Source organism: Pagrus major, chromosome 11, assembly GCF_040436345.1.
Source record: "Pagrus major chromosome 11, Pma_NU_1.0".
Lineage (NCBI taxonomy): Eukaryota > Metazoa > Chordata > Actinopteri > Spariformes > Sparidae > Pagrus > Pagrus major.
The window spans coordinates 34,681,480-34,695,660 of NC_133225.1; the positions used below are offsets into that span (position 1 = coordinate 34,681,480).

The 14,181-nt window shown below is 41.8% G+C and overlaps 1 protein-coding gene across 1 annotated transcript in view; it reads right to left on the bottom strand.

Annotated features, from left to right (window-relative positions):
• Positions 1-11,397: 11,397 nt before the first annotated feature.
• LOC141004924 (retinal guanylyl cyclase 2-like) overlaps positions 11,398-14,181 on the bottom strand; it is a 21,128-nt gene continuing 18,344 nt past the window's right edge. Inside the window, exons 19-23 of the mRNA XM_073476633.1 lie at positions 13,637-13,811; positions 12,882-12,980; positions 12,480-12,565; positions 11,950-12,035; positions 11,398-11,523 (exon numbers count right to left, since the gene is read on the bottom strand). Coding sequence (XP_073332734.1) covers positions 11,439-11,523; positions 11,950-12,035; positions 12,480-12,565; positions 12,882-12,980; positions 13,637-13,811 — 531 coding nt within the window. The 3' untranslated portion in view covers positions 11,398-11,438. The remainder of the gene's footprint in view (positions 11,524-11,949; positions 12,036-12,479; positions 12,566-12,881; positions 12,981-13,636; positions 13,812-14,181) is intronic.

Below are 14,181 nucleotides of genomic sequence, written 5' to 3' on the forward strand. Positions count from 1 at the left end.
ACTCTGTTCACATTATAATAAAAAGCTACCATTTCCTTAGGATCACGAAAGGTCAAAGGCTTGACTAAAAGGCAGACTTTGTGAGTGTATGACTGAGGCCTGTTCAGCCAAATGTGGGTGTATCGACTTCCTGTCACTTTTGCTGTAAAGCTTAGGTCTTCCTGAAGACTTGGACACATGACTTGTATGTCTAATCCAACAGGAAGTGACCTAAATTTGAGCCCAAAGTTCAGGAGGTAGTTTGGACCACCAACGTAGGGGCCCCAAACCACTGGGACTCAATTCAGTATCCCGCACAGATCATACAATGCAATTTTGGAGCCATTACTCTGTTCACATTATAACAAATAGCTACAATTTGCTAAAGATCACTGAAGGTCACAAGGCTTGACCAAAAAGCAGACTTTGTGAGTGTATGACTGAGGCCTGTTCAGCCAAATGTGGGTGTATCGACTTCCTGTCACTTTTGCTGTAAAGCTTAGGTCTTCCTGAAGACTAGGACACATGACTTGTCTTTCTGTCCCAACAGGAAGTGACCTAAATGTGAGCCCAAAGTTCAGGAGGTCGTTTGGACCACCTTCTCAGTATATAAAGGCTATAGCACCCAACATATACCCTTAAGATCCTTTAATGTAAGAAAAAATGATTTCAGCTCCAAACGATGTCTAACTTGAACAGAAGACTCACAAATTCACCATTAAGATCATAGGATGCCACTTTGGAGCCATTACTCTGTTCACATTATAATAAAAAGCTACCATTTCCTTAGGATCACGAAAGGTCAATGGCTTGACTAAAAGGCAGACTTTGTGAGTGTATGACTGAGGCCTGTTCAGCCTAATGTGGGTGTATCAACTTCCTGTCACTTTTGCTGTAAAGCTTAGGTCTTCCTGAAGACTTGGACACATGACTTGTATGTCTAATCCAACAGGAAGTGACCTAAATTTGAGCCCAAAGTTCAGGAGGTAGTTTGGACCACCAACGTAGGGGCCCCAAACCACTGGGACTCAATTCAGTATCCCGCACAGATCATACAATGCAATTTTGGAGCCATTACTCTGTTCACATTATAACAAATAGCTACAATTTGCTAAAGATCACCGAAGGTCACAAGGCTTGACCAAAAAGCAGACTTTGTGAGTGTATGACTGAGGCCTGTTCAGCCAAATGTGGGTGTATCGACTTCCTGTCACTTTTGCTGTAAAGCTTAGGTCTTCCTGAAGACTTGGACACATGACTTGTATGTCTAATCCAACAGGAAGTGACCTAAATTTGAGCCCAAAGTTCAGGAGGTAGTTTGGACCACCAACGTAGGGGCCCCAAACCACTGGGACTCAATTCAGTATCCCGCACAGATCATACAATGCAATTTTGGAGCCATTACTCTGTTCACATTATAACAAATAGCTACAATTTGCTAAAGATCACTGAAGGTCACAAGGCTTGACCAAAAAGCAGACTTTGTGAGTGTATGACTGAGGCCTGTTCAGCCAAATGTGAGTGTATCGACTTCCTGTCACTTTTGCTGTAAAGCTTAGGTCTTCCTGAAGACTAGGACACATGACTTGTCTTTCTGTCCCAACAGGAAGTGACCTAAATGTGAGCCCAAAGTTCAGGAGGTCGTTTGGACCACCTTCTCAGTATATAAAGGCTATAGCACCCAACATATACCCTTAAGATCCTTTAATGTAAGAAAAAATGATTTCAGCTCCAAACGATGTCTAACTTGAACAGAAGACTCACAAATTCACCATTAAGATCATAGGATGCCACTTTGGAGCCATTACTCTGTTCACATTATAATAAAAAGCTACCATTTCCTTAGGATCATGAAAGGTCAAAGGCTTGACTAAAAGGTAGACTTTGTGAGTGTATGACTAAGGCCTGTTCAGCCAAATGTGGGTGTATCGACGTCCTGTCACTTTTGCTGTAAAGCTTAGGTCTTCCTGAAGACTTGGACACATGACTTGTATGTCTAATCCAACAGGAAGTGACCTAAATTTGAGCCCAAAGTTCAGGAGGTAGTTTGGACCACCAACGTAGGTGCGCCAAACCACTGGGGCTCAATTCAGTATCCCGCACAGATCATACAATTCAATTATGGAGCCATTTATCTGTTCACATTATAACAAAGAGTTACAATTTGCTAAAGATCACTGAAGGTCACAAGGCTTGACCAAAAAGCAGACATTGTGAGTGTATGACTTAGGCCTGTTCAGCCAAATGTGGGTGTGAGTGTATGACTGAGGCCTGTTCAGCCAAATGTGGGTGTATCGAATTCCTGTCACTTTTGCTGTAAAGCTTAGGTCTAACTGAAGACTAGGACACATGACTTGTCTTTCTGTCCCAACAGGAAATGACCTAAATGTGAGCCCAAAGTTCAGGAGGTCGTTTGGACCACCTTCTCAGTATATAAAGGCTATAGCACCCAACATATACCCTTAAGATCCTTTAATGTAAGAAAAAATGATTTCAGCTCCAAATGCTGTCAAACTTGAACAGAAAACTCACACACACTCTTTCATGTTTAATACTGAAGCAGAAAGTTCTTGGACCTTTTCAGGGGCCACGTAGGGGCCCAAAACGACTGCGATTCAATTCAGTATCCCGCACAGATCATACAATGCGATTTTGGAGCCATTACTCCATTTACATTAAATGAATAGCTACAATTTGCTAAAGATCACCAAAGGTCACCAGGCCTAACTAGAAGGCAGCCATCGGGTAGTGTTGTTGTGATGATGTGGTGTTCTTCGTCGACAACAGTGGTTGGATGGGTGGGACCGTTGGGGCCCTTGGGAAACCTGGCAGAAAGGTCAGACAGACTGAAAATACATTTTAATTATCGGGCCCCTTGGGGCCAGTTTGGACCACAGGATTGCCATGGACACTTAGCAGACTTGTCTGATGGCCTTTAACTACATCTTTAGGTTGTGGTCCCTGGGGGTCATCTGGGGCCCTTGCTTGACCTTGTAGACAAGTCAGAAAAAGAAAAAATACATTTTAATTTTTGGGCTCCTGTAGAACACTTGGGGCCCCTTGGGGCAAATAAGGGCCCCTGGGAGGCAACTCAGACTTTTTCAAGATGCATGTAGGTGTTGGATTCCCTGGGGCCTTCAGTTATCATAGTCAGGGTCCGGTAGGTACATGCTGGGTGCCTACTGAGATCATGGAATCCTAGTTGTGGGGTGGTGCCCCTGGAGGCCTTAGTTTATCATAGTCAGGGAATGGTAGTGACATGCTGGGTGCCTACTGAGATTATGGACTCCTTGGTGCAGGGTGTGGCCCCTGGGGGCCCTAGGTTATCATGGTCAGGGTTTGGTATAGACATGCTGGGTGCCTACTGAGATGATGGACTCCTAGTCGTGGGGTTGGGCCCCTGGAGGCCTTAGGTTATCATAGTCAGGGAATGGTAGTAACATGCTGGGTGCCTACTGAGATTATGGACTCCTTGGTGCAGGGTGTGGCCCCTGGGGGCCCTAGGTTATCATGGCCAGGGTTTGGTATAGACATGCTGGGTGCCTACTGAGATGATGGACTCCTAGTCGTGGGGTGGGGCCCCCGGAGGCCTTAGGTTATCATAGTAAGGGACTGGTAGGGACATGCTGGATGCCTACTGAGATCATGGACTCTCAGATTTTGGTAGAGCGCCACCAGCTGGCCAAAAATACAAACAGCAGTGTACCTGGAACCTGGCATTGGAATGCTGGGTCCTACAGCTTTCCTGGCATTTGGCACGCAATACACACACATTGTCGGCGACGGGTGCGAAAGCTACGCTGGGCTTTTTAGACGGTAAGTCTGTTTAAGGTTAAGGAAGACCCAACTTTTACATATAATCTCATAACCCTAACCCCTAACCCTAACCCTAACCCTAACCCCTAACCCTAACCCTAACCCTAACCCCCTAACCCTAACCCTAACCTGTTTCAGTCCCCTAACCTAACCATTTCTTGCATGCCTAACCCTAACCCTAACCCGGACGCTAACCCTAACCCTAAACTCTCAACCCTAAACCTAACCCTACTCATCTCTTACATGCCTAACCCTAACTCTCACCCTAAACTTAACCATTTCTGGAATCCCTAAACCTAACCCTCTCCGCCTGCCTTAAATGCCTAACCCTAACCCTAATTTTTCCTTTTTTACACACCTAACCCTAACCAAAAACAAACAACATATTTTTTTCAAGATATTTCAAAACACTTAATTTTCCCCAAACCTTTTTTTTCCCCAAAAAAAAAAAAAGAAAAAACTTTTTTTCCCCGCCTTTTTTTTATATCTCCCCTAATTACTGTATTCTACTCCCATCCCTGTTATCTTCCCTGACCCCTAAAACCTTAAAACCTAAAACCTAACCCACTTTCTATGTTTTATGGGCTTTTTTGACGCTTACACTTTACAAAATTCAAAGTTTCCATATTTTTTCCAAACGAAAATTTTTTTTTTATTTTTTCAAATTACTGTATTCTACTCCCATCCCTGTTGTTTACTCTAATCCTAAAACCCTAAACCTGCTTCCTATGTTATTATTTTCTCGCTAGTGTACAAAAAACACTAGTTTTTTTACTCTTATCTTCGGCAACAACTCTATCTGTATGATGCCCTGAAATATTACCATGCTCCACATTACTGCGACCAACCCTGTGGTACACAACGTAACATGTCAGCCTGCACTGTGGATGACCCAGGTTTGTGACCAGCTCCTGGCTGATACATGTAACCAATCTAAATGATAAATTATGACAAGAGAAAAGCACTGTCAGCCGTGCACAATCTTTCCATATTTGCCCCTCCCTTATCCTACCATTTTATACCCACCACTGTTTTCTCAGGCAGCCCGGATGGTGCTCCCATCATCCTTGTTGGCAAATGAAGTTACCACCATGTCTGCCACACGGGAAACCTGTGTTCTGTGCCCATTCGGCACCTGTCACCACATATACACACACAATATACAGAAGTAGACGGCATCTTGTCCTTCCCTGCTGCCCGTGCACAAAAACCTCCCCAGGAAACAAACAATCATTTATCTCCTAACCCTAACCCCCTGATGGTGACGGCCACCACAACACCTGTTAACCAACAGCCACAAGGGGGACCCAGGATTTCACACAAGTCACGTGAGTCAGTCCAGAGCAGACTACAATTTGGCCTGCCTAAGACTAACACACCACACACATCTACATGCAGACCTACTACACATATCAACACTACCAATAAGAGCAAAGACTGGTGTCTCACAGCCGGAAAAAAGTGGCTCATGATAGGTGACTCTAACATAGCCAGATTCCCTCCCTTCCAACAACCAGAACTACAAATCGACAATTTCCCAGGAGCCACTTTCCGACATGCAGTGGTCATCCTCGGAAAAACCGAGATGTCCGACACAGTACAAAAACTCATCTTATCCTTTGGTTGGAAAACAGAGCACAGAAAGTCAATCAGACTACTATCAAACAATTACAGAGGGCAGTGAGGATGGCGGAAATGGCTTTCCCTCAGGCCCAAATTATCTTACCTGAGATTAACTTTTCCAGGACTCTCCCTCACCAGGAACAGGACAATTTGAGACGCCTCAATGCTTACATCGCCGCCAACCACCACTTCAGCATTGGCCAGAGGGTCCTTCACCACCGAAAAGCACAGCATCTACTGGTCCCACTCGACGGCCAAACAGATGCTGGATCACTGGCTGCAACATTTAAAATAGGCATCCCCGTGAATGCTGTTACTCATACGGGGTACAAAAATGTCATCAACTTGTGCAACAAATTTACCTTAACTGCAGCACAGTATGCTCTGCTGAGTAGGGGCCTCAACTTCATTCCCACTAAAGGCAGCAACAAAAACATGAGAGAACAAATTAAATGGGATATTCAACAATATCACAGGAGATTGAAATTGGCTATTTATTTCGAACACAAACCAGACTCAGAGCAGCCACCTTTCACCCCCAAATCAGACTGGGTCCCTCCCACGGGTAAACTGCCTCCTGAACTCACTACTGCCATTGATGCTGACATTCAGCACTTACAAACAAAATTCAAAATTGGCTGGGTTAAACAGGGCCGCACCAGTGTAGAATTTGAGGCCCTCTTCTCACTGGTCAACAACAGGAACATCATTATCAAACCAGCAGATAAAGGCAGTGCAGTGGTGATCATGGACAGAGAACAGTACCTGTGGGAGGGAAACAGACAATTAAATGATAAAACTTATTACTCCAAATTGACCAAACACATTTATAAAGACGCAATTCCAATCATAGACAAAATTATTCAATCATTATTAGGGATGGGTACCTTTCACATCTGAACCGATACGGTACCGATACTCGGTACCTGCAAATCGATAGCGGTATTTTTCGGTACCAGTTTTCGGTACTTTTTTGCATATGTAATTAAAGTTGTTTTAATAAATAGTTAAAACTTCAAATTTAGAACATTTATTTCTCTAACATGTGGAAGAACTTGACAAAAATGTGTGTAAGAAAGTAGGTAACTCAAAAAATAAATAAATTCAAAAAAAATTACTGTACACTGTACTTTTTTTAAACATTAGAACCTATAACAAACAAAATCAAGAACAATCATCAAGAACCATACAGTATGACACTTTATTATTATTATTGAATCGTTGTCGTCGTCGTCGTCGATTTTTGACCCTGATTCTTCTCCCTCGATGCCGGCAGCTGCAGGTGCGGAACCGCCGGCTGCTGCTGCGGCGGTGACTGTAGCTGCTGGGCGAGCGGTAGCAGCCTGCTTTCGGCTTTCGAAAATGGTGCACTCGTCCGCCTTCATGAGAATTTTGTGTTTCACCAAGTGCTTCCTCAGGTTGGTGGTGTTTCCATGACCGGCTTTGCACTTGGCATCGCAAATGTTGCAGCGTGCACTGTCTGCGTCAATCCTTGTGAAATGGAGCCATACTTTGGAGCGCTTGCGGTCCGCCATGTTCACTGATCAGCTACAACTGACGTAATTACGCTTACCGTGGCCACACGCAAGACGTAAAGGTGCGTTCAAGTGCAAAAAAAAACAAAAAACGGGCGTTTAGGTACCGAAACGTAGTACCGATTGACTTCACGTGAATCGATACTCGGTACTTCGGGCCCATTTCGGTCGGTACCAAAAAAGTACCGAATTTCGGTACCCATCCCTAATCATTATATACTAAAAAATTCTTTAATATTAAACAAAAGGCCTACCTTATGGGAGACACTGAACCCAGGCCCAGAATATTTTACATGCTGCCCAAGATCCACAAAGACCTCTCTAAGTGGAGCAAACCTGGTGAAATCCCTCCAGGGAGGCCAACTGTGTCCGACTGCAGCAGTGAAACTTACTTCACTGCTGAATTCATTGATTTCTATCTGAACCCTCTCTCGACGAGGCATGCCAGCTACATTAAAGATACATATGATTTCATAGACAAGATCAGACAAATCCAAATTCCTGTAAATTCTTTTTTATTCACAATGGACATAGATATTTTGTAATAAACATTTACATCAAAGAAGGCATACAGGCCACAAAAAACATTTTTCTAAAATACCCGGACATTAAGAGACCGGGCAAAGAACTCTTACAATTATTAGAAATTAACCTTAAAAGAAATGATTTTGAATTCAATGGACAATTCTTTTTACAAATTAAAGGAACAGCCATGGGTAAAAAATTCGCACCAGCCTATGCCAACATTTTCATGGCTGAATGGGAATCATCAGCCTTGGCCTCCTGCTCCAAAAAACCTCTACACTATCTCAGGTTTCTGGATGATATTTGGGGCATTTGGACCCACTCGAGAGAGGATTTTGATGTATTTCTACTCACTCTTGGCAGCCACAACCCGTCCATTGGCGTAAAATCCAGCCTCAGCTCCTCCTCTGTGGACTTCCTGGACACAACCACATTTAAGGGACCAAATTTTGAAAAAAGTCTCAAACTTGACATTAAAGTAATTTTCAAGGAGACAGACACGCGTGCTCTCCTATACAAGTCAAATTTTTACCCTAAACATACTTATGCAGACATAGTTAAATCACAACTATTAAGGTTTCACAGAATATGCACAAGGCAGGAGGACTTTAAAGAAGCCACCAGGCTGCTGTTGTCAGATTTAACCACTAGAGGCTACTCCAGGACATTTTTACGAAGGACCCTTAATACATTTCAGCAGACCAAGCCAGTGGTGGTCAGCTCCCTGCTCCCTTTAATCACCACTTATTCTCCATCTACTGTACAATTGGTTAGAACTATCAAAAACAATTTCAACAAATTTGTGGACAAATCTCAAATTTTAAAAGACCATACAATAATTGCGGCCTACAGAAAAAAAAAATTCACAGGACATTTTAGTTAATGCCAAAATTAAGACGTGCACTGACTCCAGACCTAAATGGCACGGAGAATTTTTTCAGCACTGACCCTGGGTGCGCAACCAGCACAATAACATCTTTAAGACCTACAATTATGGGAATGTCCACCTGAAAAACTGTGTACACCTAATTCGATGCAAACAATGTGGTATACAGTATGTTGGAGAAACGGGCAATACAATGCTGGTACGATTTACACAACACAGATACAACATTTCTAAAAAGAAAAACACAAACACTCTTTTGGTCAAACATTTCCTACAACATAATTGGTCTTCACTTACCGCCACAGTCTTACAATGTAACTCCAGGTGGTCCACAGCCCAGAGAAGAAAAATGGAGAGACACTGGATCCAGCAGCTGGGCACCCGAACACCGGGGGGCCTCAACGAGAGGATGGGTGGGCCTGGGTCGTCGCGCAGTTGATGGCCTGTGCATTTAAATTCAATTTTCCCTGTCCTAACCCTAATCCCTGATCCCTGGGGCAATTTCAGAAATAAATAAATACATAAATATTAATTTGCCATTTACAGGGTTAAAAAATTAGAAGAGAGGGTTAATTAATTTATTTAAATATTACACTACATTTCATAAAAATTCATAAACAACGATTAAAATATAGTTCATTTCATATCTATAAGGGGTAAGATTGAAGGGGTGGAGCTTAAAAACAAGGGAACACTAACACAAGAATAAAAACTTAAAAACAGGGTTAGGGTTAGGGTATAAAAGGCAGGACAACACAGAGCTCATAACTGATTCGACCAGCGAACAATGCACAGCTCTTTCTGCAGCCAGTCATTGCAAGCCAGCTACAGTTTTTAGTGTGCCAGCACCTGAGGAACACTTGTATAGAGTCGAAATGTCGTTTGGTTTCATTTTGGCACACCTCCCATAGTTCTTTATTAAAAAACAATTTCATTTTTTCTTAAGAAACAATTTTTTTTTCCTACCTTTTGGGAAAGCTCTTTTATTTATTCTTTTTATTAAAAACAAATAAAGTTTTTTTAAACACTAAAAACAATATAAAAAAACAATGGATGATTGGACGGAGGTGCCATATGGGAGAAGGCGCCGTCGCACCTGCCAACTCCATTGGGACCAAGGTTTCGGGCAGGCGGACGGATGGAAGGACAGAGCACCCACCTTCTCCACTCGGAGGGGGTATCAGGACCCCTACCCTAACCCCCCTATACTTTGATTCATGTTTTAAAGAGTAACGACTGTTTTGGAGTCACAGTTGAGACTTTACTCGTGACAACAATTATAACCTCAAAGTTAATGTCACGTCTCCTTGATGAATTTAAATATAAAATTCAGCCAACACTGATGAACATAAACAGTCTGAGCTGCTGTCTGCTGATGGCCAACAGCTGTGAGGTGCCTTCAGGTGCATTATATGAAATCCACGCTTGAAGACTGAGATGAGCGTGTGAAAATGGAAGCTTTGATCAAACAGATGATGGCAAGTTTTCTGGAACATGTTTTCATTTTAATATTTTATTCATGATCTATTTGACTACTACATCATCATCATCATCATCATGTGAATCAATCATCATCACTGAAAAAATGACCAATCAATGAAATAAGTTACAGCCACACAACTGATTTTTGATTATCAGAAACTGATCACTGCAACTTCAGTAAGATGAAATGTTGAGAGGATATGATGGCAGAGCCTGATATAACATTTACCTTCATTCATTCATTCATTCATTCATTTGTTCATTTGTTCTGTAACCGGTAGTTTTCCCAGTATGCACTGCACTGCAGGTCATACAGTTACCGTATACAGATACAGTTACTGTATACAGATACTGTTACCGTATACAGATACTGTAACTGCAACAAGATACTGTAACTGCATACAGATACTGTTACTGTATACAGAGACTGTAACTGTAAACAGATACTGTTATCGTAAACACTTAGTTAACGTAAACAGATACAGTTACTGTAGACAGATAGTTACCGTATACATATACTGTTACCGTAAACAGATAACGTTACCATATACAGATACTGTTACTGTATACAAATAGTTACCGTATACAGATACTGTTACTGTAACGGTATACAGATACTGTTACTGTAAACAGGTACAGTTACCATAAAAAGATACAGTTCCCATAAACAGATACTGTTACTGTATACAGATACAGTTACCATAAACAGATACTGTTACCGTATACAGATACTGTAACTGCAACAAGATACTGTAACTGCATACAGATACTGTTACTGTATACAAATAGTTACCGTATACAGATACTGTTACCGTAAACAGATAACATTACCGTATACAGGTAACATTATCTGTTTACGGTAATGTTATCTAGATACTGTATACAGATACTGTTACTGTAACGGTATACAGATACTGTTACTGTAAACAGGTACAGTTACCATATACAGATACAGTTCCCAAAAACAGATACTGTTACTGTATATAGATACAGTTACCGTAAACAGATAATGTTACTGTATATAGATACAGTTACCGTAAACAGATACTGTTGCTGTATACAGATACCGTTACTTTATATAGATACAGTTACCATAAACAGATAATGTTACTGTATATAGATAGTTACCGTAAACGGATAATGTTACTGTATACAGACACTGTTGCTGTATATAGACGTATCACTGTATAATCTATCACAGACCATGTGAGGCACAGAAAGAGAAATGTGATGACGGGATGTCAGGGACCAATCAGAGCTGCATGTCCTCCAGCAACAAACAGGAAGTAAATTACTGTCCATGCTGATTGGTCACATCAGAACTCCATTCAGAACTCCATTCACATTTTAACAGGTTTTGGCTGAAAAGTTCTAACAAGCTGATGAAATGTCCTTTAAAGCACAGTCCAGTCCTCGAGGTAGTGTGTGTGTGTGTGTGTATGTGTGTGTGTGTGTGTGTGTGTGTGTGACAATAATTTTGTTAGTTTGAGTGTGTGTGTGTGTGTGTGTGTGTGTGTGTGTGTGTGTGTGACAATAATGTTGTTAGTTTGAGTGTGTGTGTGTGTGTGTGTGTGTGTGTGTGTTTGTTGGCATCATTTCTTTATCTTCTGTCTGTCCAGAAACTTTTGTCGTCTTTCAATTGGAATCTCATCCAGACTGATACCATGATTACTGGCCCTGAGAAAGAGACAGGTTAGAGGGAGAGACAGGTTAGAGGGAGAGACAGGTGAGAGAGAGAGACAGGTTAGAGGGAGAGAGACAAGTGAGAGAGAGAGAGACAGGTTAGAGAGAGACAGGTTAGAGGGAGAGACAGGTGAGAGAGAGAGACAGGTTAGAGGGAGAGAGACAAGTGAGAGAGAGAGAGACAGGTTAGAGAGAGACAGGTTAGAGGGAGAGAGACAAGTGAGAGAGAGAGAGACAGGTTAGAGAGAGACAGGTTAGAGGGAGAGACAGGTTAGACGATCTGGAATACTGAAATTAACAAAAAGTGACCAGTTCTTCACCGGCTGTCAAGACCCTCAGACCAGCTGATCAGGTGTGTGTGTGTGTGTGTGTGTGTGTGTGTGTGTGTGTGTGTGTGTGTGTGTGTGTGTGTGTTCTCACCCTCCAGTGAGGTCTGGGGGAACAGGAAGAGGTTTATCGAAACCTTCTCTGCCGGTCAGCCAGTATGTGTCCACTGTGCCCTTCACCTGCAACACAAACATTACATCACAACTAAACATCACTGACTATATATATATATAAATATATATATGGATATCTATCTATCTATCTATCTATCTATCTATCTATATATATATATATATATATATATATATATATATACATATAAAAATATACAGTATATATATATATATATACTGTATATTTTTATATATATATATATATATATATATATAAAAATATACAGTATATATATATATATATACTGTATATTTTTATATATATATATATATATATAAAAATATACAGTATATATATATATATATATACTGTATATATATGTATATATATTATTTTATTTACTTTTTTTTTTTAATAATCTGGTTGTCAAAGTCTTTCTGACTGTTTTCATCACAGAAATGCATTTAAAGGAACATTCTGAAGCTAAACGTCTGAGCAGGTGAGCGTACCTGAGCCTTTCTGGTGTCTATGTGGTATCCCAGTTTGAGACTGGTCAGGACCTTCACTGTACTGAGACTGATGTGGATCCTGTAGGCTGAACCACAAACACAAGATCATTATTGATTATCACATATTTCAAGACAACAAAAACAAAAGAACAAAAACTTTCACTCAGATCAAATTTTCTATCGTTTCCTGCACAATCTCTGTGGATTCATCAATCATTTGATTGTTATTAATCCAGATTTTATTGTTCATCAATGATTTTATTGTTCATCAGTGACTTTAGTGTTAACTAATCAATGATTTTATTGTTCATCAATGACTTTAGCGTTAACTAATCAATGATTTTATTGTTCATCAGTGACTTTAGTGTTAACTAATCAATGATTTTCTTGTTTTCTACATACGCAGTCCGCTGGCTTCCATATGTGACGCCGTTGTGACCGTGTCTCCAAACAGACAGTACCGGGGCATCGTGAGGCCGACCACGCCCGCTACCACTGCACCTGGAGACAGACAGGCAGGTAGACACAGACAGGTAGAGACACAGACGGGTAGAGACACAGACAGGTAGACACAGAAGGGTAGAGAGAAAGACAGGTAGAGACACACATGGGTAGAGACACAGACAGGTAGAGACACAGACGGGTAGAGAGACACACAGGTAGACACAGAAGGGTAGAGACACACACAGGTAGAGAGACAGACGGGTAGAGAGACACACAGGTAGACACAGAAGGGTAGAGACACACACAGGTAGAGAGACAGACGGGTAGAGACACAGACAGATCAGATGCTTGCAGTTAGGAAAACTGATCCAACAAACAAACTGATCACTGACTCCAGCTGTGGCTCGTCACCAGCTTCACACTCTTCACCGGTTATCAATCACACAGGGTTACACCCGAACCAGAACCAGAACCAGAACCCGGACTCTGACTCTGACCCTGTTTCAGGCAGTCAGTCAATGACTGGCTGATGTTTAGCCACCGTTTAGATTACAGATTACTGTTAGCTGTCAGATTACATGTAGCAGATTACAGGCCAGTGACTCAGGTGACATGTCGATGATGACAAGACAAACCAGTGAAGGTGTGAGGTGCTCCCTGTGCTCAGTTACTTTTCATGTTGAGTGTTAGAACCAGCTTCAGACGGGTCGTACCTGAATGCAGTCCAATACGAATCTTCACTTTAATCTCCGGCATGTGTTTGATTTTAAAAGCTGCTATAGAGTGAAGGATGTCCAGCGACATGTTGGACACTTCAGCCGCGTGTCGAGTCCCATTTCTGTTGGGGACACCTGAAGCCACCATGTAGGCGTCTCCGATGGTCTCTACCTGCAAACACATACACAACTTCATCTGTAAACACAACACACACACACAACTTCACCTGAAGCCACCATGTAGGCGTCTCCGATGGTCTCGACCTGCAAACACATACACAACTTCATCTGTAAACACAACACACACACACAACTTCACCTGAAGCCACCATGTAGGCGTCTCCGATGGTCTCGACCTGCAAACACATACACAACTTCATCTGTAAACACAACACACACACACAACTTCACCTGTCAACACAACAAACCCAACTTCACCTATCAACACAACACACACAACTTCACCTGTCAACACAACACACACAACTTCATCTGTAAACACAACACACACACACAACTTCATCTGTAAACACAACACACAC